This window comes from Patiria miniata, unplaced genomic scaffold, assembly GCF_015706575.1.
Source record: "Patiria miniata isolate m_02_andy unplaced genomic scaffold, ASM1570657v1 HiC_scaffold_23, whole genome shotgun sequence".
Lineage (NCBI taxonomy): Eukaryota > Metazoa > Echinodermata > Asteroidea > Valvatida > Asterinidae > Patiria > Patiria miniata.
Window position 1 is genome coordinate 5,636,702 of NW_024037062.1, and position 21,071 is coordinate 5,657,772.

A 21,071-nucleotide genomic window follows, 5' to 3' on the forward strand; every position below is an offset into this window, starting at 1 on the left:
AAGTGGGCATTGTTACAAGTGGGCAGTTAACATTATATAACCGACATACAGATCCTTGTCATTTGATTGGTGGAACTTACATCACGTGACATTTGTTATTGCTCCCATTCACGCCGGGTCTCAAAAAGTACTATCCACCCATGGGGAATGGGAAATACTATTGAACAGTTAGGATCAATCTTGTTCCAAGACGCGGTATTTGTGTGCAAAGGCATACTGGTGTGCGCGTTCGGCGTTGCGCATAGCGCGTATTGTTCCAAAGAGCCAGCCCTACAGAGTTGGGGTTCAGACATTTTCGTGATGGTTTGGAAGAGAGAAATACTTTTTCCATCAATTCTGTAGTGAAATAAAAGTTCAAATATATCAAATGACAAGGATCTATGTCAGTTATATAAAACAAATATTGAGTGGATTTAAATTGTGAAATGGGAGGAATATTTCGCTTGGTAAAATCTTGACTTTTCCAGTTCACTCGGCTTCGCCTTATGCAATGGAAAAGTCCGGTTTTACCTTGCGATAATATTCCTCCCATTTCACTCCGAGCCACTCAATATTTGTATACTACTTAGCTATTACAAAACCATATATTTCACCATTGAATGCCATGCAGGCAGGGCAGTTCTGCTGCTTGCGGCATTTGTCACTGATTTTCTTCCTCAGGCCTTTGCGCTGTAGGTAGGTCAGTGTGGGTCTGCGCAGGGCATCCAGGAATGACTGACGGTCAGCAGTAGGGAGGAGAATATGCGCACAGTCCTGGCAAGTCAAGATCACAGGAATCATGGTCATCATGGTCATCACCTTAACCCCCACAGGGTATTCTCTAGGCACCCTGCCAAATGCAACAGAATGCAGTGCCAGCCTTGGTACCAAGTACCTACCCTGCCAAATGCAACGCAATGCAGGCATGGAATGAATGCAGATCAGGAGACTGCTAAATGCAACAACTTGCAACAACTTTTTAATACTGGTACATTCTGTGGCATTTAGCAGGGTTAGGCTTAAACAATCACTGGACTGAACCCATCCATTCAAGCCTAGGTTTAATGCTTGTCATGACTCAAAGGCAAGTAGACAGGTGGCCTGGTGGTTTTTCATACTACTGATGACTGTGTCAGAATCTTATAAAATCATTTACTACATCCTCTGTTTCCCATTGATGATAATGGATGAAAATGTGACCTACTGAGGCTAAACGAGGAATGTCTCCCAAAACCTTGTTAATCGGCGCCTGAAGTTGCCTACACGTGGAAAATTATGTCAAAATCAATTTTGGGTTTTTTGAATGTTTGAGTAGCCAAGTTATCTAAGATCAACACTGTGCATTTTTTTTGTGAAAAAAAAATACTCCCAAAAGTGAAAAAATTACGATTTCTGAAGTGTGTTTGTGTGTGAAGTTTTTAAAAGACATCAGTAATGGTTGCATAAACTTACCTTGCAGATACACTGGAGAATGCTGATGATGGATCGGAAGTAACCAATGTGGAAGACTGGAAGCTCCAAGTCCACATAGCCATAGTGGCCTAAGCACTCAGCCAGAGGCTTTTTACAAGTCAAACATGGGTTATCCTTCTCACTCGTTCCCTAGAAGTAGAAAACATAAAAATCTGAACGGAAAGAGCACTTGAACCATGGAATGTACAGACAATGTTTGTAAATGTACATCTCTGTTAAGATTGAATCTGCAGTTAACCAGTTCACGCAAGGAATAGTTTGACAAGAACGGAACGAGGCGCGGGATTACTTTTCACTCGACCTCAAGCCAGGCGGGTTGAAGCCATCACCCTCGGGCAGCACACTCATATTTCCTGCCTCGCTCACTGCGAGTGGGTCACTGGCAGATGATTCCTGCCTTGCTCCCTGCATGTTTATACGTCGTCCGTTCTGAATACCACAAAACCTTTGCGGGTATACACCTCATCCGGCGTAAACTGGTTAAGGAAACCTTAACTTGGATTTCAAATTATTTGGAATAAATGTCTATTCAAAGTGTGCCAATGGGACTGTGACCTCAAGTCATGCAAGTGTAGAAAAAAAATATAAACGTGAAACAATTTGCATGACAAATGGTAAGGACCAATGTGTCATCTCGAATACTTTTATTATAAATCTCCGAAAATGTTATATTTTGGATTGCTTACTTACATGTACACAGTCCTTCTGATTTGAAAATCACAGGTGTGTGGAAAAAGGCACACCTGCATTTTTCTAGGCGTGTGTTTTTTCTAGGTGTGTGGTTTTCTAGGTGTGTGATCTGTGGTCCAGGGCAATTCAGGCGTGCAATTATTCACACTTCTCGGGAGGCTTTTAGGTGTGCGATGGTGTGGGGGTGTGATCGCACGCCTCAAATCAGAAGGACTGTACTTATGCTATTTCAAAGGTCTGGTTGAGAGGAAACTAACCTACATGTAATGTCTTACCGTTCCCGAGAAAAGACGAAAAAACCTGGTTTACATCGGACATGGCGGACATTTTATGGCATACACACGTCTTTCCTGCCGTGTCCATTCAATGTACCGTACATGTACATTTACAATACACTGTGTGTGTGTGTCACATACATTGTAATACACACAGCACTAAATCACAAAAAGTGTTGTTTCTTACACGTCCACAGAATGCAATGCGCCGTGCAGCAGGATTCACAGCATTCAACAGCTCAATTTACGAGTCAAAATTTTGACCCACAAAATTTCTTCTCGCATGGTTCTCGCAAGAATCACACAAAAACGCCCAGTTTTTAAAGGATGGCTTCGTGGATTTTTATATCCTACTTTTAAATGCTCTTTCCAAATAACATAATTTTATTTAATATGCGTTTTGTAGCCCAATTGGGCGCATTTCAGGACGTAATGTCCCTTTAACACTAGAAGACTGAGTTACACAAAGATACATGCATGGTATACATACATGTACACTGATGCTACATTACACTTACCATGCGATGGTCTAGTACCCCATAGGGGATAGGTGTCCTTGCAGCATTATCTGGCTGGTAGAGGTTCTTGCTGACTACATGAATGTGTGCTTGCTGACGGATTTGTTCTGGGGACATCAACCCAAAGCAAACCTTGCTTCTGTAAAAATAAAACAAAATGATATATTCTTCAAATGAAAGAATGGTCACAGAGTTTGGATAGCTCTCCTAATGTCACTTTGCCCGCATGTCACTACAGCTCACCGTTGCTTCCAGGCATTTTAAATTGTGCCCTAATAGGAAATAATGTACATTTTATACAAAACAATGCATCACATGTGTGTTTCTACTTGCCCTTAACACACACGCCAACAGGAAACAAAGGACGTCTTTGGAATTTCGTATTGCTGCTTGGGAGATTCCAAGCAGAATTGTGAAGTAAGCATGTGGGGTGCTGTGGTCCAATGATTACGGTGTTCGACTCGTGTGCTGTGGTACCGCGGTACATGGGTTCTAATCCTGACCGTGGAAACATGATGTTTGTGCTCTTGAGCAAGGCACTGTACCATTATTGCTTCATCCTTCGGAGGGACACAAAGCCATAGGTCGTGTGTCGTGTAATGCATGTTAAAGAACTGAGTAACACTTATCGCTAAGAGAAGGGGTTTGCCCCGGTGTTTCTGGCAGTGGCTGCAATATGCGCAACAGCACCTTGTAAACCCTTATAAGGTGCCACAAAGTGGGTCTCATATTTCTTATAATTTTCATTTACCTGTCTTTAATAAAACACACAATTTCCAGCGCCTTGAGTACCTAATTGTTGGTAGATACGTGCGCTACATAAGACTCCGGTATTATTATGATGTCTGGTTTCTGTATGTTCTGCGGTTTTTCAAGCCACGCATGTACAGCTTGCAAGCCAGCATGTACAAATGTAAACGTCATTGGATACAAAAATGTTGGCGTGTGGACGAAGCAATTTGTCAGCAAAACACTGGGCCTTGGAAGGCTCAAAATCAGAGCTCTTCATCAATTTGGACGTGGCCATGACTCGACCGGTTAGCGCCATCAAATGCACATGTGTGGTACGTCGCCTGACTAATGGTTTTCAGGACAGCTCTTTTATTTCCACCGATGCGCATGTGCTGTAAATCGATCTTGTCGCTCAGGCGCGCGAGTTGCGATGCGACGGCTGTTTCTTGTACAATTGATTCGCCCATACTGTACGGCTGCGCGCTATAATACTATCGGTTGAGAGATTGTACAAGAAACAGCCGTCGCATCGCAACTTGCGTGCCTGAGTGACAAGATCGATTTACATAAGCGCGACGTCACAGCTTTCATGGCTTTGGGGTCATCACTTCTTACATTCAAAATGGCTGCTATCAACAGATGATTTTCGTACGCATATAGGCTCCAGAAAGATTAAAAAATTTCTCGGAAAATTGGATATTATTACACCTAAGCATCCCAGAAGTGAACAGCTGAGACATCATAGAATACAACTATATGTAAGAAACTTTGCGTAATATTTTGAGAAACTCCTCAGTTGTGGGCGAGAACCTGGTGTGTGGCCAGAGACACAGCGCAGCAATATCGCGGCCACTAGTGGGGCTACTATACTGTTTCATATTCATGTATTTTCATTTGTGCCTACTTTTGTTCCCTACTGTTCTTGCTGTTCATGTTTATTTGTTTGTTTTTCTGCGCCTTGGGCATCTAACCAAGATGGATTTGGCGCATTTTAAATGCTCTTTATTATTATTATTATTTATTATTAAAAAAGACTGCTTGAGACTGCAAGTCATTTTGGAATTGACTGTTAATATTTGCAAAATTCATTTTTGAATGAAACTTGTAAAAATTGGAGGTGTCCTAAACTAGGCCTACATGATAACGATTACCATTTTCAGCCTTTAACTATAGTTAGTATAAATTACGTTAAACCACTTGTCTTTGAGTCTGTCCACAGTCCACACTAAATGTTACAACTGCACAACATCACAATTAGCTCTCATCTAAATTGGGTTGGAACTCAGGAATTAAAGGGAATATACATCATTTGCTTTTGCTGTAATTTTCAGAAATGGATGGAATTGGGGGGTTGGAAATATAAAGCAAATATAGTTACACTAACTTTTTGGAGGTTTTGGGTTCGAAAATGCTATAAAAACCAAGAAAAACGATAATTTTCCTATAGTCTGGTTCCCTGACTCCATATAAGAAGAAACAGAGCAGTTTACATACTTTGGGGGAATTGTAAGGTCAGGGAACCAGTCTAGCTGGCTCGTACACGTTTATAGGTTTGTAATCGATTGCAAACAAGTGCAATGGTCAATTGGGGCTAGTATTTGAAAAAAAGCCAGTTGTTTCCAACGCTGATCGGCCGATCAGCGTTGGAAATTGATACAAAAATACCACATTTCTTGAAAATGACAGTTTACCAGGTGCCATAATTTTACAGGATGCTTTAGACTGTCATTTACCAACATCCTGTTAAGGTATTTCGCAAAAACTTGGTAGTTTTATTTTTCGATGTTTGCAAATGTTGTATATTCCCTTTAAGCTTTAATGATGGTAATAGTAGTTGTACAATTGTTGAGAGATAGTTTACACAATAAAGGATTTGGTAGTTGGTTGACTCAAAAAGGAGAAATTTGATGAAAATGTCCAGGAAATTGTTTGGGGTCCTGGCGGGACATGCATTTAACCATGCAAACTCATGTTTTTTTCAGGTCTTATAAACGAGGTGTTATCACAGAGAAAAACAATTCACATGTTGAATTATAGTTAGCAAAAATATCAAATTAAATATCAAACGATCCCGTTAGCTCGGTGGTCGAGTGGTAAGACATCTGCACTAGAGAGCAGGAGGTCGTGGGTTCGAGTCCCACCCAAGTGATTTTTTCCAACTTTCACTCGGGAGGCAACACACTGAGTACATTTATGTATACAGTGTTTAAACGTCGGTGAAGGGCAAAACCTATAATTTGAAAAATATCAAAGATGAGAAATTTGCAAAATTTTCAAGAATTTTCTTTATTGAAGGTGTTCTTAAATGAGACTTTAGGAATGGCTTATTCAGCTGTCACGTATGTCACGGTGTCTGTCCATAAAGTGACAAACGTGATACTGGCTGGTTTATCAACAATAAATTTCACCAAAAATATATAAATCTTGCTGAGAAAACTTCTCGCCTTTATTCTGTATACCATTTTTGTGGCTTTGTATTTGTTGGGAAACAAAACACAGATTCATTTATGGCGATTCGGCAAGAACGAATTGTAGGCTGAATTGTAGGCTGAATCTTTATCGTGGATCGTTTTTTTACTTCGAGGACCTGTGTATTGGTTATTCCAGGCAAGGTTTGGGTGAGTTGCAGTTGCAATTAGTGTGTAAAATTTTTTTTTTTTTGGGACCTGCCAACGCTGCTGGTTCGAGTGAAAAACTTCCTCCAGCCCTAAATGACCTGATGACAACCCAATGATAAAATTTAGGGCTGGGTAACTCCAGCTAGGCTTAGGCCATGATGTAGGCCTATATAGTCGTGTTCCCTAATGTGGCGCACTTCGAAGCTTACCCAACTTTCCTCGTGTAGTGTCGCCAAACCTCTTTGTTGATAAACCTCAAATTCATGCAGTGAAATACTGGTACTTTTACCTTTTTAATGCTTGCTATTTAACCTCTGTGAACAATTTCGGTTTCATAAAATTTAATCCGAAATGCAAAAACGGTCGCGTCCGGAAATTGGGCACAAATTGGCGGAGTGTTCCCTAACGTGGCGCACTTGAACAAATCTCAGAAAATTCCAAATTAACATTTAAGAATTTCTGTAAACTTGATAAATTCTGATACATCATTATTATCTTTACTTACAAACCCAGCCAGATGTTTGTCAGAAAATTATTTTCTTATTTTTCGGGGCATTTTCAAAGGGTTCACTTTGCACCTGAAAATAAAATCGGAAAATCACGCCAAAATAATTTTTTCTTTTAACTTTGTAACGGGTAAATAAAATCGCGATTTATGAACGGGAGTGTTTAGAACTTAATGAAAATTCACTTTCTGTGAAATTTCAGTTAAAACTTTTGCTCTAGCTAGACGCTACAGGCGAAAAATAAAAGTGCGCCACGTTAGGGGCCGCGCCACGTTAGGGTACATCAACAATAGTATAGGCCTAATCTATATCGAATCTATATCGAAATGCGTAATCAAAATTTTATTTCATTATTTAAAAGTAAAACTAACAATAACATTAAGACAATTACTAACATGTTAATTGTTATGCACGGTTTGCACAGCACTTTCAGAAAACGTTTAGTTGTGATGGGGCGAAGTGGTTACTGGTAATGGGGTGAAATCGAAATGATGGGGCAAAAGACAACATTTACACGCTAGCCTGTACAGGCTGTACAGGCGCAGGCTGAGCTGAGCAGGCTGCTCCCTCAATCAATCAATCAATCTTACTTTATTTACCACATAACATATATAATAAAGTTTGTCCTTACATTTTTTTCGCGACATCCGTCTCTCTGAACTGTTCTTTGACCATCTTGTTAGTCTTTTATTTAACCTGACGAAATAAAATGAAAAAGTTATCTCGTCGTACTCGTACTACACTAGTCGTAGTACTCGCGCAGTGTACTGCTTACCTGACCGTACCGGACCACATGCATACAAAAGCGCCCTCATTCGATGAAGTATTTTTTTCTTCGGATCTTGCAAGTTGCATGCAAATGCATATGTATATGCAACCCTGCCTTACTTTCGCGCGCTTGCACATGTAGGCAACGTATGTCGCGTGTTATGTACGCTGGCTTTCAATGTTCCTCAATTGGCACCTTCAAAATGGCAGCTTTCTGGCCAACGACACGTGTGATGCTCCAATGTTGCAGAATGGGTCGAATATTTGGCGGGTTCATCAACAATAAAGGCACGAGGTATATAATCGACAACAGCACTGTCAGTCATGTCAGTGACAGTGTCACGATGCTCACCGCGTGACGCGGAGCGGCGATGCAGAAATCGAGTCGCCTGGTGGTCAGGTGGATGAAGCATGGAGAAATAAAACGGGGGGGGGGGGGGGGGGGGGGGGGGGGGGGGGGGGGGGGGGAGGAGGTGGGGGGTAGCCAATTGTGGTTCAATTACTGGACTTTCTCCGGAGGAAGTCCAGCATTCCTGCTCCGTGGTAGTCTGACCGAAAAAAGTAGAGTTGGGTTTTGGAGCGGCCACTGTTATTTTACCATAAAATATAAGAGTTGAATCGATCCCGATGATGCAAAAAAAAAAAAAAAAAAATGAAAACGGTCCCATTTCCGTACCGAAGCTACAGTTAGGGTTTTAACATTTTAACGTGCATGCGAAGTTTGCGAAGCGTTGTTAGCATGACGTCAGAGGCCTCGTGATTGGCCTGTCTGACGCTGCCCACGATATGCACTATAAAGACAGTGTCTGTTGTCGGTTTCCAAACCAAAAGACTCTGATTATGCCAACAACGCTTTGCGTGCACGTTAAAACGTGTTTTCATCATTTTTTTCGCACCATCGGGATCAATTCAACCCTTTTATATTAAGCGAACAGAGCGTTAGTATGTCAAGAAGCACTTGGCATACATGTAGTCTTCGGGTAAAATATACAGTGGCCGCTCTAAAACTCAACTACTCTACCCCCCCCCCCCCCAAAAAAAAACTGTTCAAAATTACAAAAAATGTTTCATTAGAATTGAGAGAAGTCAGATGTAGGTTGAAAAGGTCTTACATGATCACCAGTATTTGAGCCACAAATAAGGGGCAGACCAGCCACGTGCTTCGGCATTTACGCAGTATAATGCGCAGTTGCAGGTCTCCTACAGAGATGGCCGTCATTGAGCGAGCCCTATAGACCAATCCACTATATGAGAATAGAACGATCCATTATATAACAATAGACCAATCCATTATTTGAGAATAGACCGATCCGATCCATTGTATGATAATAGACCGATCCACTATATGAGAATAGAGCGATCCATTATATGACAATAGACCGATGCATTATATGACAAAAGACCAATCCATTGTTTGAGAATAGATCGAGCCATTGTGTGATAATAGTATGACAATAGACCTATCCATTATATGAGAATAGACCAATCCATTATATGACAGTAGACCGATTCATTATGCCCGCCCACTTTGCACATTGGGCAACAGTGCGTGCAGCTCTTTGAATCACAAATTCCCATACATGTAGACAGCCACATTCTTCCCCCTTCACTTTGTGTCCAAAAGGCTAAAACTTTTTCTAGTGGTTTCAAAAGCAGTGAATTTAAAGTTTGGATATAATGGTACAGTTACCGTGCATGGTGGCACATGGTGTCACAAACATCAACATGTGCCGGACTCAACATCAACTACAACTTAAAGGGAAAATACAACATTTGCAAACATCGAAAAATAAAACTACCCAGTTGTTACGAAATACCTTACTAGGATGTTGGTAAATGACAGTCTAAAGCATCCTGTAAAATTAGGGCACCTGGTGTGAAGTCATTTTCAAGAAAAATGGTACTTTTGTATACATTTCCAACTGTGGTCGGCCGACCACCGTTGAAAAAACCTAACTTTTTTTCAACTACTGCTCCGTATTTACCATTGCTTTTTTTTTTTTCCAAATGTTGTTTGCTATTGGTTCGATGTTCATGAATGGGTGCAGGCCAGCTAGACTGGTTCCCTTACCTTACAATTTTCCAGCATTTTTGATCCATTTCATCTTAAGTGGAGTCAGGGAACCAGACTACTTGAACATTTTTGTTTTTCTTGGTTTTTCCAGAATTTTCGAATGCAAAACTTCAAACATGTCAGTGTAACAATATTTGATCTATTATACTAACCCCCCATTCCCCCCAAATAGTTTGTTTCTGAAAATTACAGCAAAGGCCAATGATGTACGTTCCCTTTAACAGGCCCTTTGATCAAAGGAAATGAATAGAAAAACATTGTACATGTACATGTACATGTTTGAGAATTTTGTGTTAGAAATAGTTTGAAGGAGGATGCCTTGATTGATGATATTCTTGTCATTTACAGAGTCAACTGGAGATGCTTGGTATCAGCAGCAGATATACCACAGAGGCCCAAGAGACCATCAGGGACATTCATGATATTCAGTCTGGAGAAACGCCAGCAAGTCATCAAAGAAAATCCAAGTAAATGTGTTGAAATTGTTGATTTCTCATCATATTGGATACCATATACCCGCTCTTAAATTTGAGTCTTACTGCACCACACGAGGCCCATGAGTTTCGTGAAGTACACACATAGTGTAAACACATACCACACGATTCTGCAAATGTTCTTCATGGCAGATGACATGGGCATGGCCATCACCTCCCGGTTGGGGCATTGGATCAATTCCCCAGATTTCGTCCTGATCCTCAGCATTATGGTTGTGGAAAAACAAGTTGTGAATAACGACAAGAGAACATCCAAGCCACACAAATATCCATGTTAAATTTAAATGAAACAATGTGGGCGTAGCCTGCAGTGTGCATTTTATATGGCCCTAAGATTGTTTTATCACCTACATGTAGTATCCAATGATGTCTATCCCGCCTTCTGCTTTTCGCATCATTTTGTTACATCCAGCATAGTTTATTGAATGCCACATGCCCCAGGTTGTCGACACAGATTTATGCCACTGACATGATAGATGCAGTGATGCATCGCTTTCCACTGCTGTGACCCATGTTCAATTCCAGTCCAGGACTATGTGGTTTGGGTTGTCAGTCTTTACTTGATTCTGTTGGTTTTCTCTGGAATGTCATGCTTTCAAGGCCTTTTTCTTCTCACATCTAAGCACTGCAATTTCTTTCCGCATCTACTACCAGAGATCTCACTTGTCGCGATTAGTTGGGATACTTTCTTTGACCATTCCAACCGAACGCTGAATAAATAAGTAATTACAAGGAACTTGGCACCTTATTATACTACAGGTTACAAAAAGGCTACCGTCATGTACATGTACAAGTCATATTACACTTAGCAAGAGCAGCTTTTCATCACTTTAATTCCTAGAAATTGTCTTATCAGTACTTGTAGTAACACAATTTTGAATATAGGTTTTTTTATGTTCTTTAATTATAGGTATGAATATTCCAGAGATAGCTAAGGTGGTTGGCAAAATGTGGAGAGAGCTCTCTGAAGATGAAAAAGAGGTATGAATGATTCCAGGCCTACTCATCTGCCAAGACTAAGGATGTAATAACCTCATATAAAGAAAGTGTCAAACTGGGCTTCTTTGTAAAATGACAGAAATCTTGCTCAAACTGAAGATATAGGACTGGTATCAATACCTCATAAAAGTATTTCGCCTGAAATGGTATTGTTTGGAAGAAAAATAAAATTGAAGGTGGTTTCAAAATAAGGTGAGTGTAGACACACTTTTGTTAACGTGCGTTATCAATGGAAACCAGTAATGAGACCCCAAAAAGTCTGCAGATGTTTTCTCTGTTTTCTCACAATGTATAATATCCACTGAGCTGAAAGTTTCAAAGGTTTTAGCAACATACTTAAGATTTTGAGCACTTTTGTTAACTCAAACAAAAGTGTGAAGTGCTGTGGCCTTGCGGTGTGGAGCATTGAATTTGTGGTCTGCAGGTAATTCTGCAGGTTGTGGGTTCGAGTCCAGCCTGTGGCTATGGTGCATGTGCCCTTGAGCAAGGCACTTTGTCACTCATTGCTTCTCTCCACCCAGGAGTAAATGGGTACCTGTGAGAGCAGAGATGGTTATTGTGTTTGATTTTAGCTGCTTTGCGCTGAAATGGCAGCATGGAGCTGTATACTCCCCAAGGGTCTGAGATCAGATGATATTTGGAATGTTTCATTGGCCCAGTGATCAGGGGTAATAATAATGTAACGCTTGTTGATCTGAGTTAAAAGCATTACATAAGTATCCATATTTACAATGTATTATTATTAAAAAATATCAACTGATCCTATGTACCTTAAGAAAAAACACCAGATCAAAATACAATTTTGTGGTGAACAACTGGGCAGCTAGTTGAGTCAAGCACTTTCTCTCACCCTTGGTTTGTAAAGTGGTAGTTACAAGTTAATTTATCAGCTTTGTGTGTAAAAAACAACTGGTTTATATTCCAGGCAATATGAATTAGTAGTAGATTCTCCACAGTGGAAAAAACTGAATGCATTTGCTCTAGTGGAAAAAATCAAAGATAGATATCATAGATTGTTTTATTTGCTACATATTTTGATTTGCTTGATCGAATTGAAGCTGATGTTGATTTATTGAAACATTATCTGCAGTCTTACCGGTCTCAGTCAAGACAGAATATGGAGGACTACATGGAAGAAATGGAAACCTTCAAAGCGAGTTTAACTGAGGAGGAAGAGAGGATGCTTGAGGAGCAAACACAACAGGCAAAGAGCAACAAGGCAAAGAGAAAACATAAACAGGTACATGATACAATTGTCTGCTGTCATAAAATGCCATGGATTACATCACAAGAATGCGAATTTGTCATTGGTTGTTGATAAAATGTGCACCTTTGTTATATGTGCAAATGTTTGCGATTACACGTGTATGTCCTTGGGTATAACGCCTAAGATGTGCCCAGGGTCTATTCTAGTTGTGTTGTAAAAGGCAGTGGGGACGAAATAAAATGTTTAAAGGTCTTTGAGAACGATGAAAAGTGATGTTCCTGGGTAACATGAGGTGATGTAGTCTGCATACTCCAGGTCAACATAAATGAATTTATGCACTATAAATATGTGTAGCCAGGGCATGAAGGGTGTCATTTCAACAGTTCTTTCACAATGTAATATCATTGTATTACATACTGTACTTGTATCTAGCCTGAGTATTCAGGGATGCTCCTCCCGGTTACATGGACTTCTTGCATATAAACTCACTCAATGTGAAACACACTGAACGCTAGGTAGACTCTTGAACTGAACACCATAGGTCTCTCTCAAATGACGTCATTTCCTACAGATCAGCCACGTGCATCGGCATTTTGAGCATCAAAACGCGCATCGGCTTGCATAACGCGCATCGGCTGCGTCGTATTTCGAACACGTTTAGAGCAACCAGCGCGCGTGTTTGGAACATTTTCAACACTGCGTAATGCGTGCTTGATTGCTTATACGCAGTTGCAGTTCTCCTACAGAGATGGCCATCTTTGAGAGACCTATTGATGCCACAGAAGTTACAGGTTTCTGCCCATTCAGATATACATTGGTAGTGCATAGTTCAAGCAGTATGCATGGGAAGAAGTGCGTTCGTGTGGTGTGTTTAGCACATGGAACTTTGTTAAGTAGTCCAATGGTGCCAGCTCATTCAATCCAATGAAGCTCAGTTATCCTCCTTTGTGTGCCTTACTTCAGGAGTTGAGGAAGCTTGAGAAACCGAAGCGTCCGTTGACGGCTTACAGTGTCTTCTTACAGTCCAAACTTAAGAATGCCTCTGGGAGTGTCACGGTAAGATTTTATCAGTCTGTAATCGTAAAGTCAAGGGATTTATATTGTATCTGCTTTGAGTCCTTGAACTTAATTTTTGAACTCAACTAAATACTTCAAAAAAAGGAAAAGAGAGTTGAATTGTCTTAACCCTGAACGTCAAATGCCGTTTTTGCAAGAACCCTTCTGAATCGGCCCAAATCCTTAAGAACTCACGTTTCTTAATTGGTGTTAGTGTATTTTGGAAGCAAAAGAGTTCTTGATTAGCAGTGTGGAAATGCCCCATTACCTTGATTAACAACATGGCGCCATTATCCTGAAAGTGCTTATTAAAATGCTGGACAGCATAAATGAATCATGTACGAAGTCCATTAAAGGTTTCAAATTTCAGTTGACGTGTGAGAGTGCATTTTGTTCAATCTATTTTTTGTAGGGTAAAATGGCGGCTGTCAGCAAGGAATGGAAAGAAATGTCTGAGGAAGAGAAAACAGTAAGTCATATCGGTTGTCGGTTTCGGTAAAATGCTTGGCTTCATTAAAGGGACACTGGGCTACTAAACGCGCTTTGAACGAAATGCTGTTGATTGAAAAGAACATTTAAAATAGGATATAAACAGCCACACAACTGTCCTTTCAAAACTGGGCGTTTTGTGTTATTCATGCGAGAATGACTTTCGGAGCCCACTTTTGCGACCCCAAAAAGTCAGGCTGTTCATGCTAGTTGTGATTCCAGCTGTAAAGTGTTGGCCTTCTGCGGACGTGTAAGAAACCACATTTGTGCATTAGTGCTGTGTGTAATTTTATGAGACACACACACAATGTGTATCGCCCACTGAATGAAAACGACAGGAGAAACGTATCATACTCCGTCGTGTCCGATGCAAACAACCGGGGGTTTTCGTCTTTGCTCGGGAACAGTAAGACATTATAGTGGAGCTGCTAAGCGAAAAATCGTGCACTTTGTGGTAAAAGCATGAAATTTGGCATGTGTGGTCAAAATGGGCTAAAAATCATTTTAAGATCGGGACCCATCCTGGATCTTGCCCATTTTGGGGGCGGAGCTTGATTTTTCAAAAAAGGGGGTGCAAACAATACAAACTCATGAAAACTGTATTTAACATCAAATTTCCTTGTTTTTTTACGCTTTGAAATAAACTTAAACATGAAATAAGACATTCTAGCATTCTAACACCTGTTCATTTTCCACCCATTTTGTGGGCGTGGTCTAAATGGTAAAAGAGGCGGTATATATTAGCAGTTTGGTTCTAATATGGAAAATGTCATTCAGTTTGGTGGTAAAATTCTGAAAATTGGCATGTCCAATTGAAATGGGCGAACATAATTTTTTGAGGTGAACGCATCTTGGATCTTGCCCATTTGGGGGGCGAAGCTTGATTTTTCAAAAAGGGGAGTGCAAAAAAAGAAAACTCAGAAAACTGTATTTTACATTCACTTTGTAAATTCTAACATTCTAACGTGTTATTTTCACCCTTTTGCGGGCGTGGCCTAAATATGTAAAGAGGCGGTACATTAGAGCAGCTTGATTCAAACGAGGGGAAATCATCATTTTTGCTGGTAAAAACACAACTTTTCTATCGGTTAACTATGTTTACCATACACTGTAAAGATAAGTTTAAACGGTTGCAAGACTAATTGTTGCCCTTTTGTTCACTCACCCTGTATACTTACAATGGCGGCATTTCCTAATTGTGCATGTATTATAAACACTATGGGGATCACAAGGAGAGGGAGGGGAATTAGGGGCGGCCCAATGAAGGATTTCTTGAAAGTGCTCTTCTAATATGTTTAATATATATATATATATATATATATAGGCATATAAACATAAAAATGTGCACAGAATATACGTCCATTCAGGCGCGGTTCTAGAACCAATATTTTTTTTTGGGGGGGGGGCTAGCACGGTGGATCCAGAACTTTTTCAGGGAGGCGTGCTGAAATGTTGACCGGTTATTTTTTCCAGACACTTAGGCCTCCGAAAATCAATAGGTGGGGAGGGGGGGGGGGGGGGGGGTTCATGCCATATTTTCAATGGGGAACGCCAATAAAATCCTAAAATCATTCACGCTGTATTAACTAATGTACCCTTGTCACAGCTATTTCTTCTTTAGGGGGAGACCGTTCGCATGTACATCACAATCCTTCTTTATGCTAATGCAATTTTTTTTTTACGGAATTTATTTTGGGGGGGGCTAGACAAAATTTTGGGGGGCTACAGCCCCCCTAGCTCCCCCCCCCCCCCCCCGGTAGAACCGCACCTGCGTCCATTCCTTGCAGTGTGTACTGTTGGATTTATATTAGATGGATGTTGGGACTTGGGGGAGTAATGTGTTACTGACTGAAAAGGAGGGAATAATGTTGGGTTTTTTCGAGAAATTACAGTAACTTCTTAAATAATGCGTTAGCAATGTCCAGTTTGCTGACGTCACGATCCTAAAACCTCACAAAGTCATTATGTTTTTCTATATAATATCTAAGGGTAAGTTTGGTAAAATTTGGATGAATGGTTTTTAAATTAAAAATAGTCTAACTTTCTTGGACGTGCTAGGGGGTGCCCTTTCAGGCGTTTGTATGCCCCGCGGCGAAGCCGAAGGGGCATACTGTTTCCGCCTTGTCCTTCCGTGGGTGGGTGGGTGTGTGAGTTTGTCTTACATTCTCTATGTGGACTTGTGAACAAAAGATGTCCACATAATGCAGGTTGTGTTAATGTATGTGGACTAAGCCGTGTCCACATAACGTTTTGCCCTTTCTGGAAACAGGTTTAGAGGCATTTTGGGGTTAGGTTTATCCGTAGCAGAATGAAGAGAAACACTATAGGGAATCATAGAAAACAAATTGGGTTGAAAGAGTTTTCACAGTTTAAGTAAAGTTATTTTTTGTACCGAGTTTTCTTAACTACACGAAAACAAAGGAATGTCCACACAAGGTATGTAACGTAAACCTGGGTGTGTGTGTGTGTCCGGACAAATCTTGTCAGCGGGATAACTTGAGAAATACTTAAACATATGAACTTCAAATTTGGTTCGTGTATTGTTCTTGGTAATCCTAAGAAGCCTATTGCATTTGGGACCGAAAGGTCAAGGGTCGATGTCACAGTGGCTGAAACAATAGAAATTTTGTCAGCGCGATAACTTGAGAAATACTTTACATATGAACTTCAAATTTGGTTTGTGGATTGTCCTTGGCAATCCTAAGAGGCCTTTTGCATTTGGGGCCAAAAGGTCAAGGGTCAAGGACACAGTGGCTAAAACAAAAGAAATTTTGTCAGCGTGATAACTTGAGATATACTTTACATATGAACTTCAAATTTGGTTTGTGGATTGTCCTTGGCAATCCTAAGAAGCCTTTTGCATTTGGGGCCAAAAGGTCAAGGGTCAGGGTCACAGTGGCTAAAACTAAAGAAATTTTGTCAGCGTGATAACTTGAGATATACTTTACATGTGAACTTCAAATTTGGTTTGTGGATTGTCCTTGGTAATCCTAAAAAACCTATTGCATTTGGGGCCGAAAGGTCAAGGGTCAAGGTCACAGTGCCTAAAACAAAAGAAATTTTGTCAGCGCGATAACTTGAGAAATACTTTACATATGAACTTCAAATTTGGTTTGTAGATTGTCCTTGGCAATCCTAAGAAGCCTTTTGCATTTGGGGCCAAAAGGTCAAGGGTCAAGTTCACAGTGGCTAAAACAAAAGAAATTTTGTCAGCGCGATAACTTGAGAAATACTTTACATGTGAACTTCAAATTTGGTTTGTGGATCGTTCTTGGTCATAGGCCTATCGCATTGGGGGTCGAAAGGTCAAGGGTCAAGTTCACAGTGGCTAAAACAATAGAAATCTTGTATTTATTCTGAGATCATAGGGTTTAGGGATTAATTCATGTAAAACCTACACGAACGTGTTTGCTTAATTTTCATTCATACAGATGCGAGTAAATGCTTCAAAATTGGAAGTACCAGTAAAAGCAAATGCCATGTTTTATTCATACGAACATGGTATCATTTGTACTTTATGAACTTTGTTAATATTAATTTTTCGCGATTAACATATAATAAATGCTGTAGCTTTTGCGCAGAATTATTTGCTTTATAATTTCAAGGTTGCCCCAACCCAGCCTTGTGAATGACAAGTGCATATTTGAAATCTGAAGCATTTACTCCTTTATATTCATACGAAACGTACAGATGGGAGTAATGCAAATGCCAGTTTTTATTCATACGAACTACCGTATGGTATTATTTGTACTTTTTCGCGATTAACATTAATAAATGCAGTATTTTTTGCTTATAATTTTGTGCTTTTATATTTTCAAGGTAGCCCCAACCCAACCTTGAAATATGACAAGTAAATATTTAAAATTTGTAGCATTTACTCCTTTTTATTCATAAGAAACGAAGTAAACGCTTATAGTGTAGCAAAAGCTTATGGGTAAAAGTTATTATTTTCAGAATTTAGCAAACGGTTTTTAGTAAAAGTGTTTGCTTAATTTTCATTCATACAGATGCGAGTAAATGCTTCAAAATGGTAGCAAAAGCAAATGCCATGTTTTATTCATACGAACATGGTATCATTTGTACTTTAATAAATGCAGTAATTTTTGCGCAGAAGTATTTTACTTTATAATTTCAAGGTTGCCCCAACCCAGCCTTGTAAATGACAAGTGCATATTTGAAATCTGAAGCATTTACTCCTTTATATTCATACGAAACGAAGTAAACGATAAATAATTTTTTTCTGGTAATGAAACCAAGGATCCTCAAAAGTGCATGCCCCAGGCACTGTAGCTCGCAAACCCCCAAAAAAAAACCGTAGAGAGAAGACAATGAGAAGAAATTACAGTTTTAGAGGTGGGAGGAAAACCCCAGAAGAATAGTCTGGGGAAAACCCACGGAATCAGGTAGGGACTGAAAACCCAATCCACATGTAGACCATGGGTGCCGATGCACAGCGCATTGTGCACGTAAACGGCATTGCGTTCGTCGCGTTTGATGCGCTTTTTTTGTATCTGTCCTCCAGCATGTGACCCTCCCCGGTGCCGCTTTCCGTTTCGGTTATGATAGTTTTATTTTCTGCAAACTTATAAACATGTAAAGCTTTACATTTTGCAGGCCATTTACTCAAGAGCAAATGGTTTTTAGTAAAAGTGTTTGCTTAATTTTCATTCATACTGATGCGAGTAAATGCTTCGAAAGTGGTAGAAAAAGCAAATGCCATGCTTTATTCATACAAACATATGGTATCATTTGTACTTTATGAACTTTAATAAATGCAGTAGTTTTTGCGCAGAATTATTTTGCTTTATAATTTCAAGGTTGCCCCAACCCAGCCTTGTAAATGACAAGTGCATATTTGAAATCTGAAGCATTTACTCCTTTTTATTCATACAAAACGAAGAATACGATTATTAGGCCAAAAAAGGCTCTGGTTTCTGGTATGCGCGCGCGTCGCCATAGCCATGCGCGTCGGCAATGTAAGATGATGTCTTTCAATGTGAGATGATGTCTCAAACCACCAAACTCACTGGTTCGACTGGAATCCTGCTGCTGCACAATTTTAACGTGTTATTTCTCATAAAGTTTATTTCAAGCATGAAGAACAAAGGAAAATGGATGTTAAATACAGTTTTTCTGAGTTTTTTATTTTTTGCACTCCCCTTTTTGAAAAATCAAGCTCCGCCCCCCAAAATTGTGCAAGATCCAAGATGTGTTCACCTCTTAAAATTATTTTCAGCCCATTTTAACTAGACCTGCCAATTTTCAGGATTTTACTACCAAACCGAATAATGTTTTCTATATTAGAACCAAACTGCTAATATATACCACCTCTTTTGTACATTTAGTCCACGCCTACAAAATGGGTGGAAATTAACTGGTGTTCGAAAGCTAGAATGTTATATTTTATGTTTAAGTTTATTTCAAACCATAGAAAAACAAGGAAAATGGATGTTAAATACAGTTTTCATGAGTTTGTATTGTTTGCACCCCCTTTAAAAAAAAATCAAGCTCCGCCCCCAAAATGGGCAAGATCCAGGATGGGTCCCGATCTTAAAATGAATTCTAGCCCATTGGGACCCCACCTGCCAAATTTCATGCTTTTACCACAAAGTGCACGATTTGGGCCAAAAATGGACCTAAGCAGCTCCACTATTAGGTTGGTTTCCTTTAAACCAGATGTTTGAAATAGGGTAAATAAACAATCCAAAACATGACAATTTCGGGGATTTCAGGACGCAGTGCCCCTTTAACACTATTACAGTCTGGTTTAGCTGCTGCCCAAAGTAATCCTATTCACAAGGCAAGTGGCATGTGTTTGATTGCATGGATATTACAACTGAAGAGAGCTGCCATGTACTCAAGAAATGCCAAGATAACACCAGACCAAAGACCTGATCTCATAACACACATGTATATAAGGACAGGCAACGGCCACCTGCTTCTGATATCTCATTGGTTGCTAAGCGTCTTGGGTGTGTTGCTGCCCTTCAGTTTAATTGGCCTACTTCCCCTGATATAAATAGATATATTTAAATTAGGTTGATCCCTACATCGATCTGACAATCGATGCACGGGCCACCATGAGATTTAATATGGCCTGTTATGGTATGCCGTTTTGAGTCTGTGTTCAGACTAAGTTAACACTAGCAATCTTCTGATTAGCAAATGAGTGCTTTTAGTTTGATGCTGTATTGTGGCATTCTCATATCGCAATAATTGGCACATCAATGAATCGCTACGCTTTCTACGCTTTCATAGATTCACTTCATCTTCTTTCCAGACGTACTATGAATCTGCAGCTAGGACAAAGCAAGACTATGAAGCAGCCATGGTAGACTGGGAAGCCAAGATGGAAGAACAAGGCAACATGTCTGTTATCCGAAAATACAGACCACGACGGGACAGTGGGCAAGACAAGAAAAGTAATCCAAGGAGACACATCACAGACGATGAGGAAGCACCATTTTGAAATTCAATTATTATTTGTTATTCAGAACTTGATGACTTCAAAATGAATATCATGACCCTGTTGCTCAGTACTAAAAGAAGCTTGTTCAGCATAGTTTTGTACAAAAACAAAATCAAGTGGAACTACAAGCAGAGAATGAATATTCATAAGCTGCATTCATGGTGCTTTTGCAAAGGTGCTACATACTTGAATTATAGGTGCCATGTTTTCACTGACTCAAGTTGATGATTGAATCAGAATTGAACTTTGAGAGAAGAGAAGTTGTTAAACAATGGTTCTTGCATGTTTTGACAGTGAACATCTCATTGCTGTTAAATCAGCAATCAGCATTTTAGTCAGAGTCCTAGTCTCGAGTCACTTGGGATGAGTCTGAGTTTCAGTCATGAGTCATTTGGTTCAATTTCAAGTCCGAGTTCTGAATCTCGAGTGCATGTGACTCAAGTCAAGTCTGAGTCTCCAAAATTGTGACTCGAGTTGGACTTGAGTCCAAGCCTGGACATGAGTCCGAGTCCTGGACAAAAGTCCGAGTCCTGGACAAAAGTCCGAGCACTCAAGTCCGAGTGTTGGACTCGAGTCCTACAACACTGCTGTTATTGCCTTTGACTGGGATATCTGACGTAAGGAATTCTTTTCAATAATTCTTTTGGCACCAGAAAATAAGGACTATATTGTATCAAGATATAACTACATTCCATCTTATGAATAGATAATGTGGTACCCGCTG

The 21,071-nt window shown here is 40.0% G+C and overlaps 2 protein-coding genes across 4 annotated transcripts in view; one reads left to right on the forward strand and one right to left on the reverse strand.

Moving 5' to 3' along the window:
• The window catches only part of LOC119731093 (DNA-directed RNA polymerase III subunit RPC1-like), a 66,535-nt gene extending 58,977 nt beyond the window's left edge, over positions 1-7,558 (reverse strand). For both annotated transcript variants that reach the window (XM_038204107.1, XM_038204106.1), the window contains exons 1-4: positions 7,423-7,558; positions 2,936-3,074; positions 1,432-1,581; positions 594-753 (exon numbers count right to left, since the gene is read on the reverse strand). In XM_038204107.1, coding sequence (XP_038060035.1) covers positions 594-753; positions 1,432-1,581; positions 2,936-3,074; positions 7,423-7,466 — 493 coding nt within the window. In that variant the 5' untranslated portion in view covers positions 7,467-7,558. The remainder of the gene's footprint in view (positions 1-593; positions 754-1,431; positions 1,582-2,935; positions 3,075-7,422) is intronic.
• Positions 7,559-7,650: 92 nt separating this feature from the next.
• Positions 7,651-20,572, forward strand: LOC119731094 (transcription factor A, mitochondrial-like). 2 transcript variants are annotated; one of them, XM_038204108.1, is made up of 7 exons: positions 7,651-7,854; positions 9,982-10,100; positions 11,038-11,108; positions 12,217-12,366; positions 13,297-13,389; positions 13,802-13,858; positions 20,159-20,572. In XM_038204108.1, exons 1-7 carry the CDS (start codon positions 7,709-7,711, stop codon positions 20,345-20,347), a joined length of 825 nt encoding a protein of 274 aa, XP_038060036.1. In that variant the 5' UTR covers positions 7,651-7,708; the 3' UTR covers positions 20,348-20,572. The 2 variants fall into 2 exon arrangements, with proteins under 2 accessions (XP_038060036.1, XP_038060037.1); XM_038204109.1 differs by lacking the exon at positions 7,651-7,854 and adding an exon at positions 7,916-7,959.
• Positions 20,573-21,071: the final 499 nt, after the last annotated feature.

What these genes read in the sequence shown, in the direction of transcription:
- LOC119731094 (XM_038204108.1), top strand. Translation starts at nt 7,709, where the DNA reads ATGTCGCGTGTTATGTACGCTGGCTTTCAATGTTCCTCAATTGGCACC. An exon ending in ATCAACAATAAAGGCACGAG is followed by an intron (nt 7,855 to 9,981) that starts GTATATAATCGA and finishes TGTCATTTACAG; the next exon opens with AGTCAACTGGAGATGCTTGG. An exon ending in ATGCCTCTGGGAGTGTCACG is followed by an intron (nt 13,390 to 13,801) that starts GTAAGATTTTAT and finishes TATTTTTTGTAG; the next exon opens with GGTAAAATGGCGGCTGTCAG.